Genomic DNA, 19,041 nt, shown 5'->3' with positions numbered 1-19,041 from the left:
TTAGTCTTCAGTTACTCAGCTGCTCCCGAAGTCCATCTGGCACACACACAGCTGAGGCTGTTCAAGTAGACCGACTCACATTACACAAGTCAAAAGACCCAAGCACATGAAGCTTCCCATAAAATGGATCACAAAAACCTGCCATTGACAGACACTGTGGTATACATTATTAGAGAAAACTGGTGTGTGTTTTTGATTATCCTTTTATTTGCAATCTTTTTTTCTAAATTCCACTCACTTTTTTACTTGAATTTGATCTCTGCTCAAGTGAGAGAGCATTGAAAAAATTTTTTTTCACACGTAAAATACCTTTTGTACATTACATGATTATTAAACCAATCTTGAGGAAATACCTATTGGAAGATAAGTACAAATTTTTTTTAAAAACTTTCATGGCATAGAATTCGGTCAAATTACAATCAAAATATCTTTTTACTTAGTCATTGTTGGAAAAAAAAAAAACTCAAATGGAGGAAATGGCAACAAATATTTACAGAGATCGAGCAGAATGTTTCTTTGAAGCAGACATTGTTAGTCATTATCAATTAACAGAAAAACCAGAGCAAGGTTGCATGTGCGATCTTAACAGTGCAAAGTTTGCTTAGCAGTGAGAATTTCCTTCCACACTCTAAGGAATTACAACACGGAAAACTTATCGCTAAGCAAACTTAGCACTGCTAGAGAAAGCCAGCACCAATTCTGGATGTATAACATCCATCATAAACAAACAAAAGTCGCATCCATCATCTTTATCAACACATTACAAGTCGCATCCATCATCAACACATTACAACAAAAGTCACATCCACCATCATTACAACAACTAACCATTACAAAGTCACAACATTACACATTTTCAAGTCAACATCATTACCAAAGAAATGCATAACAAAACTCAGAAATAACAAAATCTGAAAAATAAAGTTCTAAGATCTTGCTGTTGTGTGGGCAAGATACCTGATTGATGACAGTTCCATGCTGGAACAGGAAACGACACTTTTGTGTGTTGCACACACATTCAATTTTTTTTTTTTTTCAACTAAAAACGTGTCTTAGTCTTTGTTCCCAGTTGAACATTCACCACCACTTCCCACCCCTTGATCACAGAAAGCAATGTGGATCTCAAATGGAGATCAGCTTGTAACTATGATTCACCACCACTCCCCACCCCCTGATCACAGAAAGCAATGTGGATCTCAAATGGAGATCAGCTTGTAACTATGATTCACCACCACTCCCCACCCCCTGATCACAGAAAGCAATGTGGATCTCGAATGGAGATCAACTTGTAACCATGATTCTAACAATCTGTGTGTTTCTTCTAATTGTACATTCATTTCACAAAGTAACAAGTCCCAGCACTTGACCGGGCCTGACAAAAGGAACAAGAAGAATGCAAACCATGAGATTGGAAACCAATCAAAATGTCTCCTTTCAAAATCAGTACTTCAAAAAGTCACAAAATTAGAAACTTGCTTTCACTACACCTAAACCAATGGGTGAACAGTTGGATATTTGCATGTATGAGTGTGTGCATGCTCATGTGCCTGCGCATGAGCATTTTTGTACAAGTCTGTAATCCAACTTGAATAATCTTATAAATCAACGCCTAAATTGTAAGGGTCAACGCATCTGGTATCTACAGTGTCAACGTGTGTGTATGCATTTTGTGTGTGTTTGCGCAAGCCTCTGAGTGTTTGTGCGTGCACTTTGTGTGAGAGAGTGCATGTTGAAGGGTGGGTGTTCAGTTCTTCTTCTTCAGCTCCTCTGCCTCCTGCAGCACCTTGCGGGCACAGAACTCCTTGTACTGACGGTCCGTGCCGAACAGCTGGTCCCACCAGGTGAAGGTCGACCCGTAGTTCCCCACAAAGTTGTAGTGGTGGAAGTCATGGAACTCCGCTCCTGGGGACATGATGGTTTAGACATGTACAGGCCATGAAACACTCCTGGTGACATTGATGGTTGTGACATGTACAGGCCATGAAACACTCCTGGGGACATGATGGTTTAGACATGTACAGGCCATGAAACACTCCTGGGGACATGGATGGTTTAGACATGTACAGGCCATGAAACACTCCTAGTGACAGGGATGGTTTAGACATGTACAGGCCATGAAACACTCCTGGGGACATGATGGTTTAGACATGTACAGGCCATGAAACACTCCTGGGGACATGGATGGTTGTGACATGTACAGGCCATGAAACACTCCTGGGGACATGGATGGTTGTGACATGTACAGGCCATGAAACACTCCTGGGGACATGATGGTTTAGACATGTACAGGCCATGAAACACTCCTGTGACAGGGATGGTTGTGACATGTACAGGCCATGAAACACTCCTGGGGACATGATGGTTTAGACATGTACAGGCCATGAAACACTCCTGTGACATGATGGTTGTGACATGTACAGGCCATGAAACACTCCTGGGGACATGGATGGTTGTGACATGTACAGGCCATGAAACACTCCTTTCACTCAGCTAAGTAACACCTAGCATCATACCTTGTTAAGTGACCTTCACTCAGTTTCAGTTTCAGTAGCTCAAGGAGGAGGCACTGCGTTCGGACAAATCCATATACGCTACACCACATCTGCCAAGCAGATGCCTGACCAGCGGCGTAGCCCAACGCGCTTAGTCAGGCCTTGACTCAAACCTTCACTCAGCTAAGTAACACCTGGCATCACACCTTGTTAAGTGACCTACGCTCAGCTAAGTAACACCTGGCATCACACCTTAAGTGACCTATGCTCAGCTAAGTAACACCTGGCATCACACCTTAAGTGACCTATGCTCAGCTAAGTAACACCTGGCATCACACCTTGTAAAGTGACCTACACTCGGCTAACACCTGGCATCATACGTTGTAAAGTGACCTACACTCAGCTAAGTAACACCTGGCATCACACCTTGTAAAGTGACCTACACTCGGCTAACACCTGGCATCATACGTTGTAAAGTGACCTACACTCAGCTAAATAACACCTGGCATCATACGTTGTAAAGTGACCTACACTCAGCTAAATAACACCTGGCATCACACCTTGTAAAGTGACTTACACTCAGCTAAGTAACACCTGGCATCACACCTTGTAAAGTGACCTACACTCAGCTAAATAACACCTGGCATCACACCTTGTAAAGTGACCTACACTCAGCTGCGTAAAACCTGGCATCACACCTTAAGTGACCTACATTAAGCTAACACCTGGCATCACACCTTAAGTGACACCTGGCATCACACCTTGTAAAGTGACCTACACTCAGCTGCGTAAAACCTGGCATCACACCTTAAGTGACCTACATTAAGCTAACACCTGGCATCACACCTTAAGTGACACCTGGCATCACACCTTGTAAAGTGACCTACACTCAGCTGCGTAAAACCTGGCATCACACCTTAAAGTGATCACTCAGCTAAGTAACACCTAGCATCACACCTTGTTAGCTGACATACACTCAGCAAAATATTACCTAGCATCATATCTAAAGTGACAACCACTCTGAGTACTAGGCATCATACCTTAAAAGCCACTCGACTGATTACTACACATCATAAATCATACCTGCTTGGTGAAATGCACTCAGTTTTGTTACATACATTATTCATAAGTAGGATGTGCTTACTCAATTACACTTAGAGTGTTTCATAGCTTGAACAATTTGTACAGATAAGCTGTCAGATTCTTTATAGCTAGGAGTTAAGAGTAAGGCTAATTAAAAGGAAGATAATAGCACAGAGCAAACAGTGAGGCTGATTTAAAGGGATGTATTAATAGCACAGAGCAAACAGTGAGGCTGATTTAAAGGGATGTATTAATAGCACAGAGTTAACAGTGAGGCTGATTTAAAGGCAGATTAATAGCACAGAGTTAACAGTGAAATTATAGCACAGAGTAAAGAGTGAGGCTGTTTAAAGGGAGATAATAGCACAGAGTAAAGAGTGAGGCTGTTTAAAGGGAGATAATAGCACAGAGTAAAGAGTGAGGCTGTTTAAAGGGAGATAATAGCACAGAGTAAAGAGTGAGGCTGTTTAAAGGGAGATAATAGCACAGAGTAAAGAGAGGCTGTTTAAAGGGAGATAATAGCACAGAGTAAAGAGTGAGGCTGTTTAAAGGGAGATATTAATAGCACAAAGCAAACAGTGAGGCCGATTTAAAATTAAAGGGATGTATTAAATAGCACAGAGAAGAGTGAGGCTGATTTAAAGGGAGATATTCATAGCACAGAGCAAACACTGAGGCTGATTTAAAAGGATGTATTAATAGCACAGAGTTACAGTGAGGCTGATTTAAAGGGAGATATTCATAGCACAGAGTAAACAGTGAGGCTGATTTAAAAGGATGTATTAATAGCACAGAGTTTACAGTGAGGCTGATTTAAAAGGATGTATTAATAGCACAGAGTTTACAGTGAGGCTGATTTAAAGGGAGATAACAGCACAGAGTAAACAGTGAGGCTGATTTAAAGGGGTGGAGGTTTCTATTTCCAATAGCATGGAGCAATGTGAACATTTTGTGTTAAATGTTTTCATTTAACTGCGTAGTATGATATGGCTCTGTGTATAAAAAAATGGCAAACCTCAGTTCCTAAAGCACTCAATACCCATGCCACCTCCCCCACCCAGCCCCTCCCCCATATTCTCCACACAAACATACACCCATAACATCCATGTACATACACACACACCACAAACACCCACACAGACACCACAAAAACATACTTTTCACACACACACCACACCCCGAAACGCCCCCCCCCCCCAAACAAACACCCCCCTCCACCCATCCTCCCTCATCAACCAACACCCCCCCACCCCACCCCCAGCACCTACCAGCATAGAAGGGGAAGAGGTGGAACGCATTGAGCCAGGGCACGTAGTATCCGCTGTGAACGTCGATGGTCTCAAATAGTCGCACCGTCACCCACACCCAGAGAAACACCACGTGGTTACACAGCAACAACACGCCGATGAAGAACCCAGCACCCAAGACTGAAATCATAAGTAATCACAACTTCATATATTGATGCGCACATGTATGTGTCCAAAATTCCACTGTGTGTATATGATTTTCGATTTATGTTTGTAATTTTTTTTTTATGTACTATCCCCTCCCTCCAATATTTCTTGTGACCCTGGTACATTTGGTAAAAAAGACATTCTATTCTATTCTAATAATATCGAAATAATAATAATAATAGCAACAATAACAACAACAATCATAATAATAACAATAATAATCCTCTTCTTTCCATTTCATGACCAACATGGACTCACCGATGACTGTCATGCTTGATACATGCTGGCCATGTTCATGCCACCCCCACCCCCCCACCAAACACCCACATGTTCATGCCACCCCCACCCCCCCACCAAACACCCACATGTTCATGCCACCCCCACCCCCCCACCAAACACCCACATGTTCATGCCACCCCCACCCCCCCACCAAACACCCACCTGTTCACGCCACTCCCCCCCCCCCACCAAACACCCACCTGTTCACGCCACCCCCCCGCCCCCCACCAAACACCCACATGTTCATGCCACCACCACCCCCACCAAACACCCACATGTTCACGCCACCACCACCCCCACCAAACACCCACATGTTCACGCCACCACCACCCCCACCAAACACCCACATGTTCACCCCCCAAACACCCACATGTTCATGCCCCCCCCCCCCCCCCCAACACCCACCTGTTCATGCCACCCCCCACCAAACACCCACATGTTCATGCCACCACCCCCCCAAACACCCACCTGTTCATGCCATCCCCCCACCAAACACCCACATGTTCACGCCACCATCCCCCACCAAACACCCACCAAACACCCACATGTTCATGCCATCCCCCCACCAAACACCCACATGTTCATGCCGCCACCCCCCACCTAACACCCACATGTTCATGCCGCCATCCCCCACCAAACACCCACATGTTCATGCCGCCACCCCCACCAAACACCCACATGTTCATGCCGCCACCCCCACCAAACACCCACATGTTCATGCCATCCCATCCCCCACCAAACACCCACACGTTCATGCTGCCACCCCCCACCCCCCCACCAAACACCCACATGTTCATGCCGCCATCCCCCACCAAACACCCACATGTTCATGCCGCCACCCCCACCAAACACCCACATGTTCATGCCGCCACCCCCACCAAACACCCACATGTTCATGCCGCCACCCCCACCAAACACCCACATGTTCATGCCACCACCCCACCAAACACCCACATGTTCACGCCATCCCCCCACCAAACACCCACATGTTCATGCCGCCACCCCACCAAACACCCACATGTTCATGCCGCCATCCCCCACCAAACACCCACATGTTCATGCCGCCACCCCACCAAACACCCACATGTTCATGCTGCCATCCCCCACCAAACACCCACATGTTCATGCCATCCCCCACCTAACACCCACATGTTCACGCCATCCCCCCACCAAACACCCACATGTTCATGCTGCCATCCCCCACCAAACACCCACATGTTCATGCCATCCCCCACCTAACACCCACATGTTCACGCCATCCCCCCACCAAACACCCACATGTTCATGCTGCCATCCCCCACCAAACACCCACATGTTCATGCTGCCACCCCCCCACCAAACACCCACATGTTCATGCTGCCACCCCCCACCAAACACCCACATGTTCATGCCACCCCCCACCAAACACCCACATGTTCATGCCACCACCCCCCACCAAACACCCACATGTTCATGCCACCACCCCCCACCAAACACCCACATGTTCATGCCACCACCACCCACCAAACACCCACATGTTCATGCCCCCCCCACCCCCCCACCAAACACCCACATGTTCATGCCACCATCCCCACCAAACACCCACATGTTCATGCCATCCCCCCACCAAACACCCACATGTTCATGCTGCCACCCCCACCAAACACCCACATGCATTGCATGATATTCAACCAGTGTGTTTCATCTTTTGCATATGTATACACATGAAGGGGGTTTAGGCAGAAGCAGGTTTGCACTGCTGACATACTGAGATGGGAAAATCTCCACCCTACATCCAGCAGGTGTGCAGAGTTCAGGAACCATCTGGCCACCATAACATAATCATCATCATAATAATCATCAACATTTAGAATCCCAGCACAAAGTGTTTAAAAAAATGTCTGATAAAGAATGAATTTCTGGCGCCTGGATTTTAGATTTACTCCTTCCCTCTTGAAAACCTTGTTGTGAAAGTCTTCAGTGAAGGATGAAGTGAACCAGTTCACTGACAGCATGGCCCTGAAAACCTTGTTGTGAAAGTCTTCAGTGAAGGATGAAGTGAACCAGTTCACAGATTGCATGGCCCTGAAAACCTTGTGAAAGTCTTCAGTGAAGGATGAAGTGAACCAGTTCACAGATTGCATGGCCCTGAAAACCTTGATGTGAAAGTCTTCAGTGAAGGATGAAGTGAACCAGTTCACTGACTGCATGGCCCTGAAAACCTTGTGAAAGTCTTCAGTGAAGGATGAAGTGAACCAGTTCACTGACTGCATGGCCCTGAAAACCTTGTTGTGAAAGTCTTCAGTGAAGGATGAAGTGAACCAGTTCACTGACAGCATGGCCCTGAAAACCTTGTGAAAGTCTTCAGTGAAGGATGAAGTGAACCAGTTCACTGACAGCATGGCCCTGAAAACCTTGTTGTGAAAGTCTTCAGTGAAGGATGAAGTGAACCAGTTCACAGATTGCATGGCCCTGAAAACCTTGTGAAAGTCTTCAGTGAAGGATGAAGTGAACCAGTTCACAGATTGCATGGCCCTGAAAACCTTGTGAAAGTCTTCAGTGAAGGATGAAGTGAACCAGTTCACAGATTGCATGGCCCTGAAAACCTTGTGAAAGTCTTCAGTGAAGGATGAAGTGAACCAGTTCACTGACAGCATGGCCCTGAAAACCTTGTGAAAGTCTTCAGTGAAGGATGAAGTGAACCAGTTCACTGACTGCATGGCCCTGAAAACCTTGTTGTGAAAGTCTTCAGTGAAGGATGAAGTGAACCAGTTCACTGACAGCATGGCCCTGAAAACCTTGTGAAAGTCTTCAGTGAAGGATGAAGTGAACCAGTTCACTGACAGCATGGCCCTGAAAACCTTGTTGTGAAAGTCTTCAGTGAAGGATGAAGTGAACCAGTTCACAGATTGCATGGCCCTGAAAACCTTGTGAAAGTCTTCAGTGAAGGATGAAGTGAACCAGTTCACAGATTGCATGGCCCTGAAAACCTTGTGAAAGTCTTCAGTGAAGGATGAAGTGAACCAGTTCACAGATTGCATGGCCCTGAAAACCTTGTGAAAGTCTTCAGTGCAGGATGAAGTGAACCAGTTCACGGACTGCATGGCCCTTTTTCGCCCTACTCTACACTATACCTATACTATGCTGCTCTACACACACACTATACCCATACTATGCTCTACACACACACACACACACTATACCCATACTATGCTCTACACTATACCTACACTATGCTGCTCTACACTATACCCATACTATGCTCTGCTCTACACTATACCCATACTATGCTGCTCTACACTATATCCATACTATGCTCTGCTCTACATTATACCCATACTATGATCTACACTATACCCATACTATGCTGCTCTTCACTATACCCATACTATGATCTACACTATACCCATATTATGCTGCTCTACACTATACCCATACTATGATCTACACTACATCCATACTATGTTCTACACTATACTATGCTGATCTACACTATACCCATACTATGCTCTACACTATACTATCTGCTCTACACTACACCCATACTATGCTCTACACTATACTATGCTGCTCTACACTATACCCATACTATGCTCTACACTATACCCATACTATACCCCATCCTCCAGCTACATTCCTTTTTTGGATGTCATCTCCATTCAGCCTGACCCACAACTCACCGTCTCCAGAGTTCTCTACAAGAACACAGACTCCCATCCTACACCTGACATACATACATAGAAAGAGAGCTGTGTAATTCAACTTACTCAAAGTTTCTGCAGGATGAGCGTATTCAGCTGTCATGCCAAAAGGAGTCTGAAAAGAAAAACAGTTCTCTCATCACAGACATACACGACATTCATGGCAATAGCAACTTACTGCCCACCATGCTTGTACTAAACACGGGGGTATATTTAACATCTAACACTCCGCATATACAGATGTCTGAGACTGACATACATTTGGCAAACAGCTCTGTGAGAACTGTCTGATCAGAGGGATCTGATTTACAGTTCAGTCTGTTGTAAAGACTGACACAGTTTGACGAACAGCTCTGTGACAACTGTCTGATCAGAGGGATCTGATTTACAGTTCAGTCTGTTGTAAAGACTGACACAGTTTGACAAACAGCTCACTGTCTGATCAGAGGGATCTGATTTACAGTTCAGTCTGTTGTAAAGGACGAGGACTGAAATCAGGAGACAAGACTGCACTGGATCACAGCGTTGTGGGGGATAATAATAATAATAATAATAATAACAAAAATAATTTGATAATAATAATAATAATAATGAATATTTGGATGCCCTATCTCCTGAGAGCCCAGAGCGTTTACAAATACAATTACGCATACACACACTGATGCAGATACACTTCATAACATTCATTTGCCAATACACATCATAAAATAAACAGGTCACACACACACACACACACACACACACTCTCATACCAATACTGCCCCATTCCTCTCTCCACCCACCAATTATCACAGACACACACACAGAGCAGAAAAACTAATAACTGTGGAAAAGGTGAGTTTTGAGAGCCGATTTGAATGAGGACAGACTGAGCGTGTCGAACACAATAAGGGAGTTTGTTCCTGAAAACAGGTCCAATGAAAGAGAAAGTGCGTTCACCATGAGGTTCCTTTTGCCAGTTTGGTATGCGAAAATTGTGAATATTACAGGAGGAATGCAGAGACCGAGACAGAAAATAGATATGGAGGAGTTCCTGGAGATAAAGAGGAGCAGAGCTAGAGATAACATTATAACAAATAGTGGCAATCTTGTACTGAATTCTGAAAGAAACAGACAGCCAGTGCAGTTCTGCAAGGAGGGGAGAGATACGGTCATGTTTGCGTGCCTTGTAGACAAGGCGGGCAGCACAATCCATCAGTGGTTAAAAACGTGGGACTTTCAGCCTGATGGTCCTGGGTTTGAATCTCAGTAACGATGCATGGTGGGTAAAGGGTGAAGATTTTTCCTGATCTCCCAGGTCAAGCACTATTTCACCATGTCCTTTAAAAGTGTTTATTGTTGTACTGATAAATCATAAAGCACTATTTCACCATGTCCTTTAAAAGTTTTTATTGTTGTACTGATAAATCATAAAGCACTATTTCACCATGTCCTTTAAAAGTGTTTATTGTTGTACTGATAAAATCATAAAGCATTATTTCACCATGTCCTTTAAAAGTGTTTATTGTCGGAGGTACAGAAGAAGTGTACAATTTGAGCAGTGACAAAAAGTTCTGCAGATTTTTTTAATGTTATTTTGATGTGATGTATCGATCGTTCAGCATTGTGTTTTCATACACAGTAAATAAATTTTTAAAAAGACTAGAACCATGTGAAAAACAAAACAAAAAAAACAACAAAACAAAAACGCAGCCTTTCGCTAGCAAGGACAAAGCTCTTCGTCGTTCATGGGCCGCAACTCCCACATTCACTCGTATGTACATGAGTGGGCTTTTTACACGCATGACCGTTTCTTCCTCACCATGTAGGCAGCCACACTCCATTTTCAGGGGTGTGCATGCTGGGTGTGTTCTTGTTACCATAACCCATTGAACGCCAACATGGATTACAGGATCTTTAATGTGTATTTGATCTTCTGCTTGTGTATACACACGAAGGGGGTTCAGGCATAAAGCAGGTCTGCACATATGTTGACCTGGGAGATCAGGAAAAATCTTCACCCTTTACCCACCATGCGTCGTTATTGAGATTCAAACCCAGGACCATCAGGCTGAAAGTCCCACGCTTTTAACCACTAGGTATTGCGCCCCTGAGGACAGCACTGACCTGGAAGTGGTGGTGCACTTTGTGGATGTGCTTGTAGATACGACGGTCATGCAGGGCATAGTGCAGAAAGTAGTGCCACGTGTCCTCAATCACAGCGCAGCCAAACGACCGCAGAGCCAGATCCCACCTGCACACCCACACCACACAGTCATCAAGACCATCATCAACATCATCATCATCATAAATGATAACAAGAGAGGCAAGGCCTTCAAGACTCACTTGTGATAAATTAAGTCCCCTAGCATTAATTACAGAGTAATTTCCCTTTTTTACTATCTGCACCAAAACGTTTGCAAAATAAATAAAAATTCCATGCTTAGCAAAAGAAGTTCCTGTTTGAACAAAAAATGATAATGACTCCTCTTGTTGTTGTGTCAGAATAAGAGGTCAAAGTGCCAAGTTTAGAGAATACAAAAAATATAAATATAACAGTAAATGCAGTTTGCATATAATTAGGCTTCTTTTTTTTTCTTTTTTTTTTTGTGCCTATCCCAGAGGTGCAATATTGTTTTAAACAAGATGACTGGAAAGAACTGAATTTTTCCTATTTTTATGCCTAATTTGGTGTCAACTGACAAAATACTTGCAGAGAAAATGTCAATGTTAAAGTTTACCACGGACACACAGACACACACACAGAGACAACCGAACACCGGGTTAAAACAGACTCACTTTGTTTACACAAGTGAGTCAAAAATGAAAACAAATGTAAATCTATGTAGTACCTATCATTCAAAGTTAGGGCTCCAGGCACTTTACAAAAATGGGTCCACATATATGCACATATTGTATAATGTAAAGTTATGTCTATAGAACGTATCCTCTAAATAATGCTCTAAGAGCTTTACAAAAATGGGTTAACACAAGCACACACACGCAAACACAAAAAAACAGTCATTCACTTGTTTTTTGTTGTTGTTGTTGTTTTGCTTTTTTCTTAAAAGAAAAAAAGGCAAATGTATGCGATTGTTTACCACCTTGTACTTGTGAACTGAATAAAAACAAGTTAAAAAAAAAATCAATTAACAAAAATACAATGTACGATACAAAGTCAAAACAAAAAAGAACATAAAAAACATTACCAAGGTGGCATTTGATCCCAGGTGTAGGGGATGTTGAAATACTCTGTGAAGGCATAGGTACCCAAAATCAACGGAGCCTGCAACACACAACACACATCACTTCACTGACCACTGCTTGTGTCAGCAACTCTTTATTTGCTCTCCTTGATATCAATGTAATATATACATCCAAACACCCTATTGTTTCTTGTATGTTGTTATTTCCTGAGGTGCATCGCAGGATTCAAGTCAAAGGCCAAAATACAAAACAGCATTTAATGCAAGGAATTTTAAGCATTATCACTTTGACTGCATAACTTTTAAAGCCCTTATCTAGGAATGGCAAAACAAGACAAGCAACAATGCTTGTTAAAATTGACTATCCAAAACTTTCTAATTGCATGGTTTTGCATTGAACAGTCACTCTTAACCATTAGGATGTTTGCTTCCATGTAAACAACAAAGCTAAACATTCGTAACTGACAGCAGGTCAAGTGTACAGAACATGAACAAAAAGCATTTTTTTCAAAACAGAACAAACTGGAATTTAGAAAGTTTATGCAGTGCAAAGTGAACATGCTTCCGACTGCACTTGTTGTAAAAGGTAGAGAACACCAATTGTGAAACTCTGAACATGAAACCAAATTTCAAACGGGAACAAACATGGTTGAATTTCAAGTGGTTTCAATAGCAAAACAAAAATTAATACAGAAAACAGGTGGAGTTGATAAGGAATACAGTGTGTATCCATCATCAATATCCAGTATCTATAGGATCTGTAGCCACAGACAATGGGGTTGATAAGGAATACAGTGTGTATCCATCATCAATATCCAGTATCTATAGGATCTGTAGCCACAGACAATGGGGTTGATACCCACAGTGTGTATCCATCATCAATATCCAGTATCTATAGGATCTGTAGCCACAGACAATGGGGTTGATAAGGAATACAGTGTGTATCCATCATCAATATCCAGTATCTATAGGATCTGTAGCCACAGACAATGGGGTTGACAAGGAATACAGTGTGTATCCATCATCAATATCCAGTATCTATAGGATCTGTAGCCACAGACAATGGGGTTGATAAGGAATACAGTGTGTATCCATCATCAATATCCAGTATCTATGGGATCTGTAGCCACAGACAATGGGGTTGATAAGGAATACAGTGTGTATCCATCATCAATATCCAGTATCCACAAGATCTGAAGGCCAGCCTCACCTGAATACAGAAGTGGTTGAACATCAACAGCTTGAAACATTTCCACTGTTTTTCCTTCGTCTCCGGCTTGTCCTGCAACAACAAAATCACAGGGAGCTGCTTATTGTTCTCTAAACACAATTCATTTTCCGCTTCTAATGAAGACTGCACAGAGTGTGTGCTTGTGGGTGAGTGTTCACTGTGTGTGTGTGTGTGTGTGTGTGTATGCATGTGCGCGCGCACGTCTAGTGTGTGTGTGTGCGTCTGTGTCTGTGTGTGTATGTGTGTGTGGTGTGGTGTGGTGTGGTGTGTGTGTGTATGTTTGTGTGTGTGCGTGCGCATTCTTTTGTTTGTTTTTACTGTTGCCAATTAAACAGCCACACTTTACCAACTCATTTCTCAAAGCAAAACGGTCACTTATGAACATGTAAAAACAACACTGCCAGTCACCTGTTTTCATCTTGCATATAAAGGTGTTATATGAACTCAGCAGTGGCAAGCTTACATATGTTCTGATAAGGTTAGTCATGGAGCTAGTTATCAGGGCACATCATGTACTGATTAGGATAGTAATGTACTGACTATGGCACATCATGTACTGATTAGGATAGTAATGTACTGACTATGGTACATCATGTACTGATTAGGATAGTAATGTACTGACTATGGTACATCATGTACTGATTAGGATAGTAATGTACTGACTATGGTACATCATGTACTGATTAGGATAGTAATGTACTGACTATGGCACATCATGTACTGATTAGGATAGTAATGTACTTACTATGGTACATCATGTACTGATTAGGATAGTAATGTACTGACTATGGTACATCATGTACCGATTAGGGAAACCTGGGCCAGTGTGCTGTCTGATCTTGATGTGCCTTCTTGGTATATAATATACCGGCATTCACCGATTGATGATAAACGCTAACGACAACTGACTAGTGAAACTTTCTGGCTAAGAGTCTGACCTTGACCTCAGAGTATTTCATGACTTGTTAAATTCTTCAAGGCTTCAACCCTGGCTGCACGAATAAATCACAGACTGTTGACCTCCACACACACTGTATAGCATCAATCTGCAGTGGCAGTGACCGCTCAACTGATTAATCAACAGTAATTACTAATTACAAAAATCTTCATACCTTCAAAACTTGAGTTAAACTTACTTGGATGCCAAAGAGTACATAAGCTTAATCTGCGGCCAATCTGTGTGGCATATTTGACAGAGAAAACAATTCTTGGACCATGTGGACACGACGCTTGGCAGTTTGGATATTACAGATAATGATAATCAACATGTGGAGTGTTGGCCTGGAGGTAACGTGTCTGCCTAGTAAGCCAGAAAATCTGTGTGCACTGGTTCCAACCCCACAGTCGCCATTATTTCCTCCCCCTCCACCAGACGCTGAGTGGTGGTCTGGATGTTAGTCATTCACATGAGATGGTTAACTGAGATCCTGTGTGCAGCATGCAATTAGCACATGCAAAAGAACCCACGGCAATAAAAGGGTTGTCCCTGGCAAAATTCAGTCGAAAAAATCCACTTCGATAAGAAAACAAAACTGCAGGCAGAAAAACAAGTGTAGCGACGCACTCTCCCTGGGGAGAGCAGGCAGAATTTCACAGAGATATCTGTTGTGACAAAAAAATGAACACAATACATACTGTACTGGTACATGATGTATGATCATGTAACACCTTGCACATGAAAGGATCATGAACATTCCTAGAACATGTACAAATAAGCATCCAGAAAGCTTGGTCTCCAACACCTAACTAAATATTCATTAATACGACTGTCTCCTTTGACAAATTATGTCACCTGTCATCAATTTTGACAAAAAATTATATCACCTGTCATCAATTTACGTACATATATATCTTACCATTTCTGGAAAGGCTAGCATGGAGAATATCCCCAATAAATCAGGTAGGCAAGTTCTGACAGTGTATGACCCCCCACCCCAACCACCCGACACACACAGGCACACACACACTCAGGCATAAAAAAGACACACCCACACACACTGACAGCACACAAACACGCACACACACACAGAGTGCATTTTGCCACACAAACAGCAAGCATACAGGCAAAGTGGAAATATCACATTAACTCTCATTCACTCACTCACTCAAGCCCTCCCCCCTCCCTCCCCTCCCACAACTGACACACATCGTGCACAGACAGGCACACTGTTTCCAGGCTGGCATCAAACTGTTTCAGGCAAAGGCACACTGAATGACTTATGGTCATATACACCGGTATTTGTATTAACACAAGTCAAATGGAAAATCAACTTTTAAGGGCACAACAGGTAGCAAGGAAAATAAATCTTACATGTCAAATACTGCTCTCCAAATCACAACCATGCATACATCAATATATATTTGATATTAATTTTTTCTCTCTCTAAGCTCATTACTCAAGGTCGGACTCAGTGAGTAGGGTTAAGCTGCTGGTCAGGCATCTGCTTAGCAGATAAGGTGTAGCATACATGGATTTATCTGAGTGCACTGACGCCTCCTTGAGTAATTGAACTGATTTGTACCTGTTGGATTTTGTACTTTCTCATGAAGGGCAGGAACTGGAAGAGAAAGGCTGGAAGACAGGCAGCAAAGTAGACAAACTGCAACAGAACAAATCATGCAGATCTTCATGAAGTCAACACGCCAATTTTTAACATTTGATTTGTCTACACGATTTCACAGATCTGTCAAACAAAGTATGTTTTTTCTGATTCCACAGAATTCCAAATTTTATGGCCAAACCAACACCAAACCCACACTATCCTATTTCCTCCTTAAACACACACACACACTTGGTGCAAACCCATACACATTTGTTCTGGGTCACAAAAAGTTCCATTCTATTATTCATACAGTAACAATTTGATCTGTCAAGCACAGGTAAGCTCTAAATAGTATATACTGAGCAGGAACACACTGCCTTCTCTCTCTCTCACACACACACACACAGATTTGCTATTTAATAAACAGGCAGATCAAGTGTCCTACAAAACAAACGATTCATCTGAACAACTACAAAATAGTAGTAGCGAAACCACCCCTCCACCCCCCTCCAGTTTTGGGTGCCAGAATAATCAACTGATATGATTGTGCGCCCTCAACAACGAAGATCTAACCGTTCAAAGGAGGGGACGACATCTGATCAAATTTACCATGGATATTCTTAATCATACTCAATACAACATTTAGGTCATCTGAGAACGTTTAGCCATTGACCTCACGTCACCTTATGGCCGACCATGACCCAGATTAACATTGTAACAACTTGACAGCGTCGATTCTATTGCTAAAGAATCAGCAGAGAGGAACCAAAACAAGAACTTGGTCTGATGGTTACCATGCCTTTTTGTTGAAACTAACTTCTCAAGTGATGTTATTACATCATGATATGTCATGTCATGATGGTGGAACAACAGAAAGAATAAAAACTCATGCCAACCTCGTGCACAAGTAGAGAGCCCCAAGTCGCGATCTGAAATTTCGTGTAGTTGTCTGTCATGAGAATCCATGCATCTCTGACAGGGGACCGTATTTCGGGAAGATATTCAAAAAGCTGTGCAGCAATCAGCGGCGTGTTTGTCGTGACGTTCTCCATTGTTTCTCTCTCCTTACGTCTCCTGTTGCCCGACCTCTCTGTGGCGCTTTCGGTGTGTTTGCAATGGAATAGCAAGCACCACACACTAGATATTATTTAGCAACGCGAGCTGTGATTGGTCAATTGGCCGTCGTCTGATCAAATGACCGAACGGAGATCACGTCGCCGTCAGTTGGTTGATCAGCTGATCAGTACACGCGCTTCACGTAAACTTACGAAAGGAAAAATAGCCTTTACGTAAAATAATATAAAATAAAGCGGGCGGGGGGAGTGGAGCGTCGCTAAACCACAGGCGGTAAACGGGTCATAGAAATATACGTAACTCGAATCTCACCACAAACTGTGATATGCAATCAATCGATTAATGCGAACACCTGCACTGAAACAAGTAGCACACGCTCTCATGCAGTCACCCGAGCCACGGTCGATCATGAACTGACCTGATTAACCACTTTTAGTGGTTGGACTGCGGCCATTCACATGGACAGAAACGGATTGACGACGGCACGTCAGTACTGACATAGAAAGTGCGAGTTGTGTGTGTGTGTGTGTGCGCGCGCGCGCGCGCGCGCGCGCGTGTGTGTGTGTGTGTGTGTGTGTGTGTTCTGCACAGTCGACATACCTGAATGAAGTTGATGTCCTCCTGCATGGTTTGCGTACAGTTCCGTTGTTCCAAACTCAATGATTCGCCGCCGCTACAATTGTCTGTGATTATACCTCAGTTTCATCAGTTATGTATACTGACATCAGTTACTGATGTACCAGTTGTCAGGGCTCGTTCGAACGTCAGCGACACCCTGTTCATGTTCCCACCACATACCCTGTCACAGTGACTCCGCCCACTACAGCATCCAGGCACCACTGCCGGAGGCCCCGGGACATCAGCATCAGTTGACCAGTCCGGCCCCTCAATACTGAGAGCATCATCGACAAACAGTCATGTTCCCCTTCCTTTCACTCAGAGGGATGGGGGAGGGGGGAAGGGTGTCCATGTACACATCTCAGTGGATCACTGCTCACACACACTTTGGCCCGTGTTCACTGAACACTGTGAACCTGATGTCAGTACTCACACACACTTTGGCCCGTGTTTCACTGAACACTGTGAATCTGATGTCAGTGCTCACACCGTGACACTTTGGCCCGTGTTCACTGAACACTGTGAACCTGATGTCAGTGCTCACACCGTGACACTTTGGCCCGTGTTTCACTGAACACTGTGAACCTGATGTCAGTGCTCACACACACTTTGGCCCGTGTTTCACTGAACACTGTGAACCTGATGTCAGTGCTCACACACACTTTGGCCCGTGTTTCACTGAACACTGTGAACCTGATGTCAGTGCTCACACACACTTTGGCCCGTGTTTCACTGAACACTGTGAACCTGATGTCAGTGCTCACACACACTTTGGCCCGTGTTTCACTGAACACTGTGAACCTGATGTCAGTGCTCACACGACACTTTGGCCCGTGTTTCACTGAACACTGTGAATCTGATGTCAGTGCTCACACCGTGACACTTTGGCCCGTGTTTCACTGAACACTGTGAACCTGATGTCAGTGCTCACACACACTTTGGCCCGTGTTTCACTGAACACTGTGAACCTGATGTCAGTGCTCACACACACTTTGGCCCGTGTTCACTGAACACTGTGAATCTGATGTCAGTGCTCACACACACTTTGGCCCGTGTTTCACTGAACACTGTGAACCTGATGTCAGTGCTCACACCGTGACACTTTGGCCCGTGTTTCACTGAACACTGTGAACCTGACGTCAGTGCTCACACACACTTTGGCCCGTGTTTCACTGAACACTGTGAACCTGATGTCAGTGCTCACACACACTTTGGCCCGTGTTTCACTGAACACTGTGAACCTGATGTCAGTGCTCACACACACTTTGGCCCGTGTTTCACTGAACACTGTGAACCTGATGTCAGTGCTCACACACACTTTGGCCCGTGTTTCACTGAACACTGTGAACCTGATGTCAGTGCTCACACACACTTTGCCCCGTGTTTCACTGAACACTGTGAA

The 19,041-nt window shown here is 43.7% G+C and overlaps 1 protein-coding gene across 1 annotated transcript; it reads right to left on the bottom strand.

The window, feature by feature from the left end:
* Positions 1-236: 236 nt before the first annotated feature.
* Positions 237-17,082, bottom strand: LOC143290283 (methylsterol monooxygenase 1-like). The gene is made up of 8 exons (XM_076599627.1): positions 16,844-17,082; positions 15,927-16,004; positions 13,384-13,455; positions 12,177-12,253; positions 11,095-11,221; positions 9,055-9,103; positions 4,844-5,002; positions 237-1,902 (listed from the first exon to the last, which is right to left on the bottom strand). Exons 1-8 carry the CDS (start codon positions 16,997-16,999, stop codon positions 1,745-1,747), a joined length of 876 nt encoding a protein of 291 aa, XP_076455742.1. The 5' UTR covers positions 17,000-17,082; the 3' UTR covers positions 237-1,744.
* Between the last annotated feature and the right edge of the window lie 1,959 nt (positions 17,083-19,041).

This window comes from Babylonia areolata, chromosome 15 (assembly GCF_041734735.1).
Source record: "Babylonia areolata isolate BAREFJ2019XMU chromosome 15, ASM4173473v1, whole genome shotgun sequence".
Taxonomy (NCBI): domain Eukaryota; kingdom Metazoa; phylum Mollusca; class Gastropoda; order Neogastropoda; family Buccinidae; genus Babylonia; species Babylonia areolata.
This window is presented reverse-complemented; position numbering and strand designations above follow the sequence as displayed.

Coding starts and splice junctions, on each gene's coding strand:
- LOC143290283 (XM_076599627.1), bottom strand. CDS start 16,999: ATGGAGAACGTCACGACAAACACGCCGCTGATTGCTGCACAGCTTTTT. Junction 12,254..13,383: donor TCAACCACTTCTGTATTCAG/GTGAGGCTGGCC, acceptor TGTGTGTTGCAG/GCTCCGTTGATTTTGGGTAC. Junction 9,104..11,094: donor AAGTGCACCACCACTTCCAG/GTCAGTGCTGTC, acceptor TTTTCTTTTCAG/ACTCCTTTTGGCATGACAGC.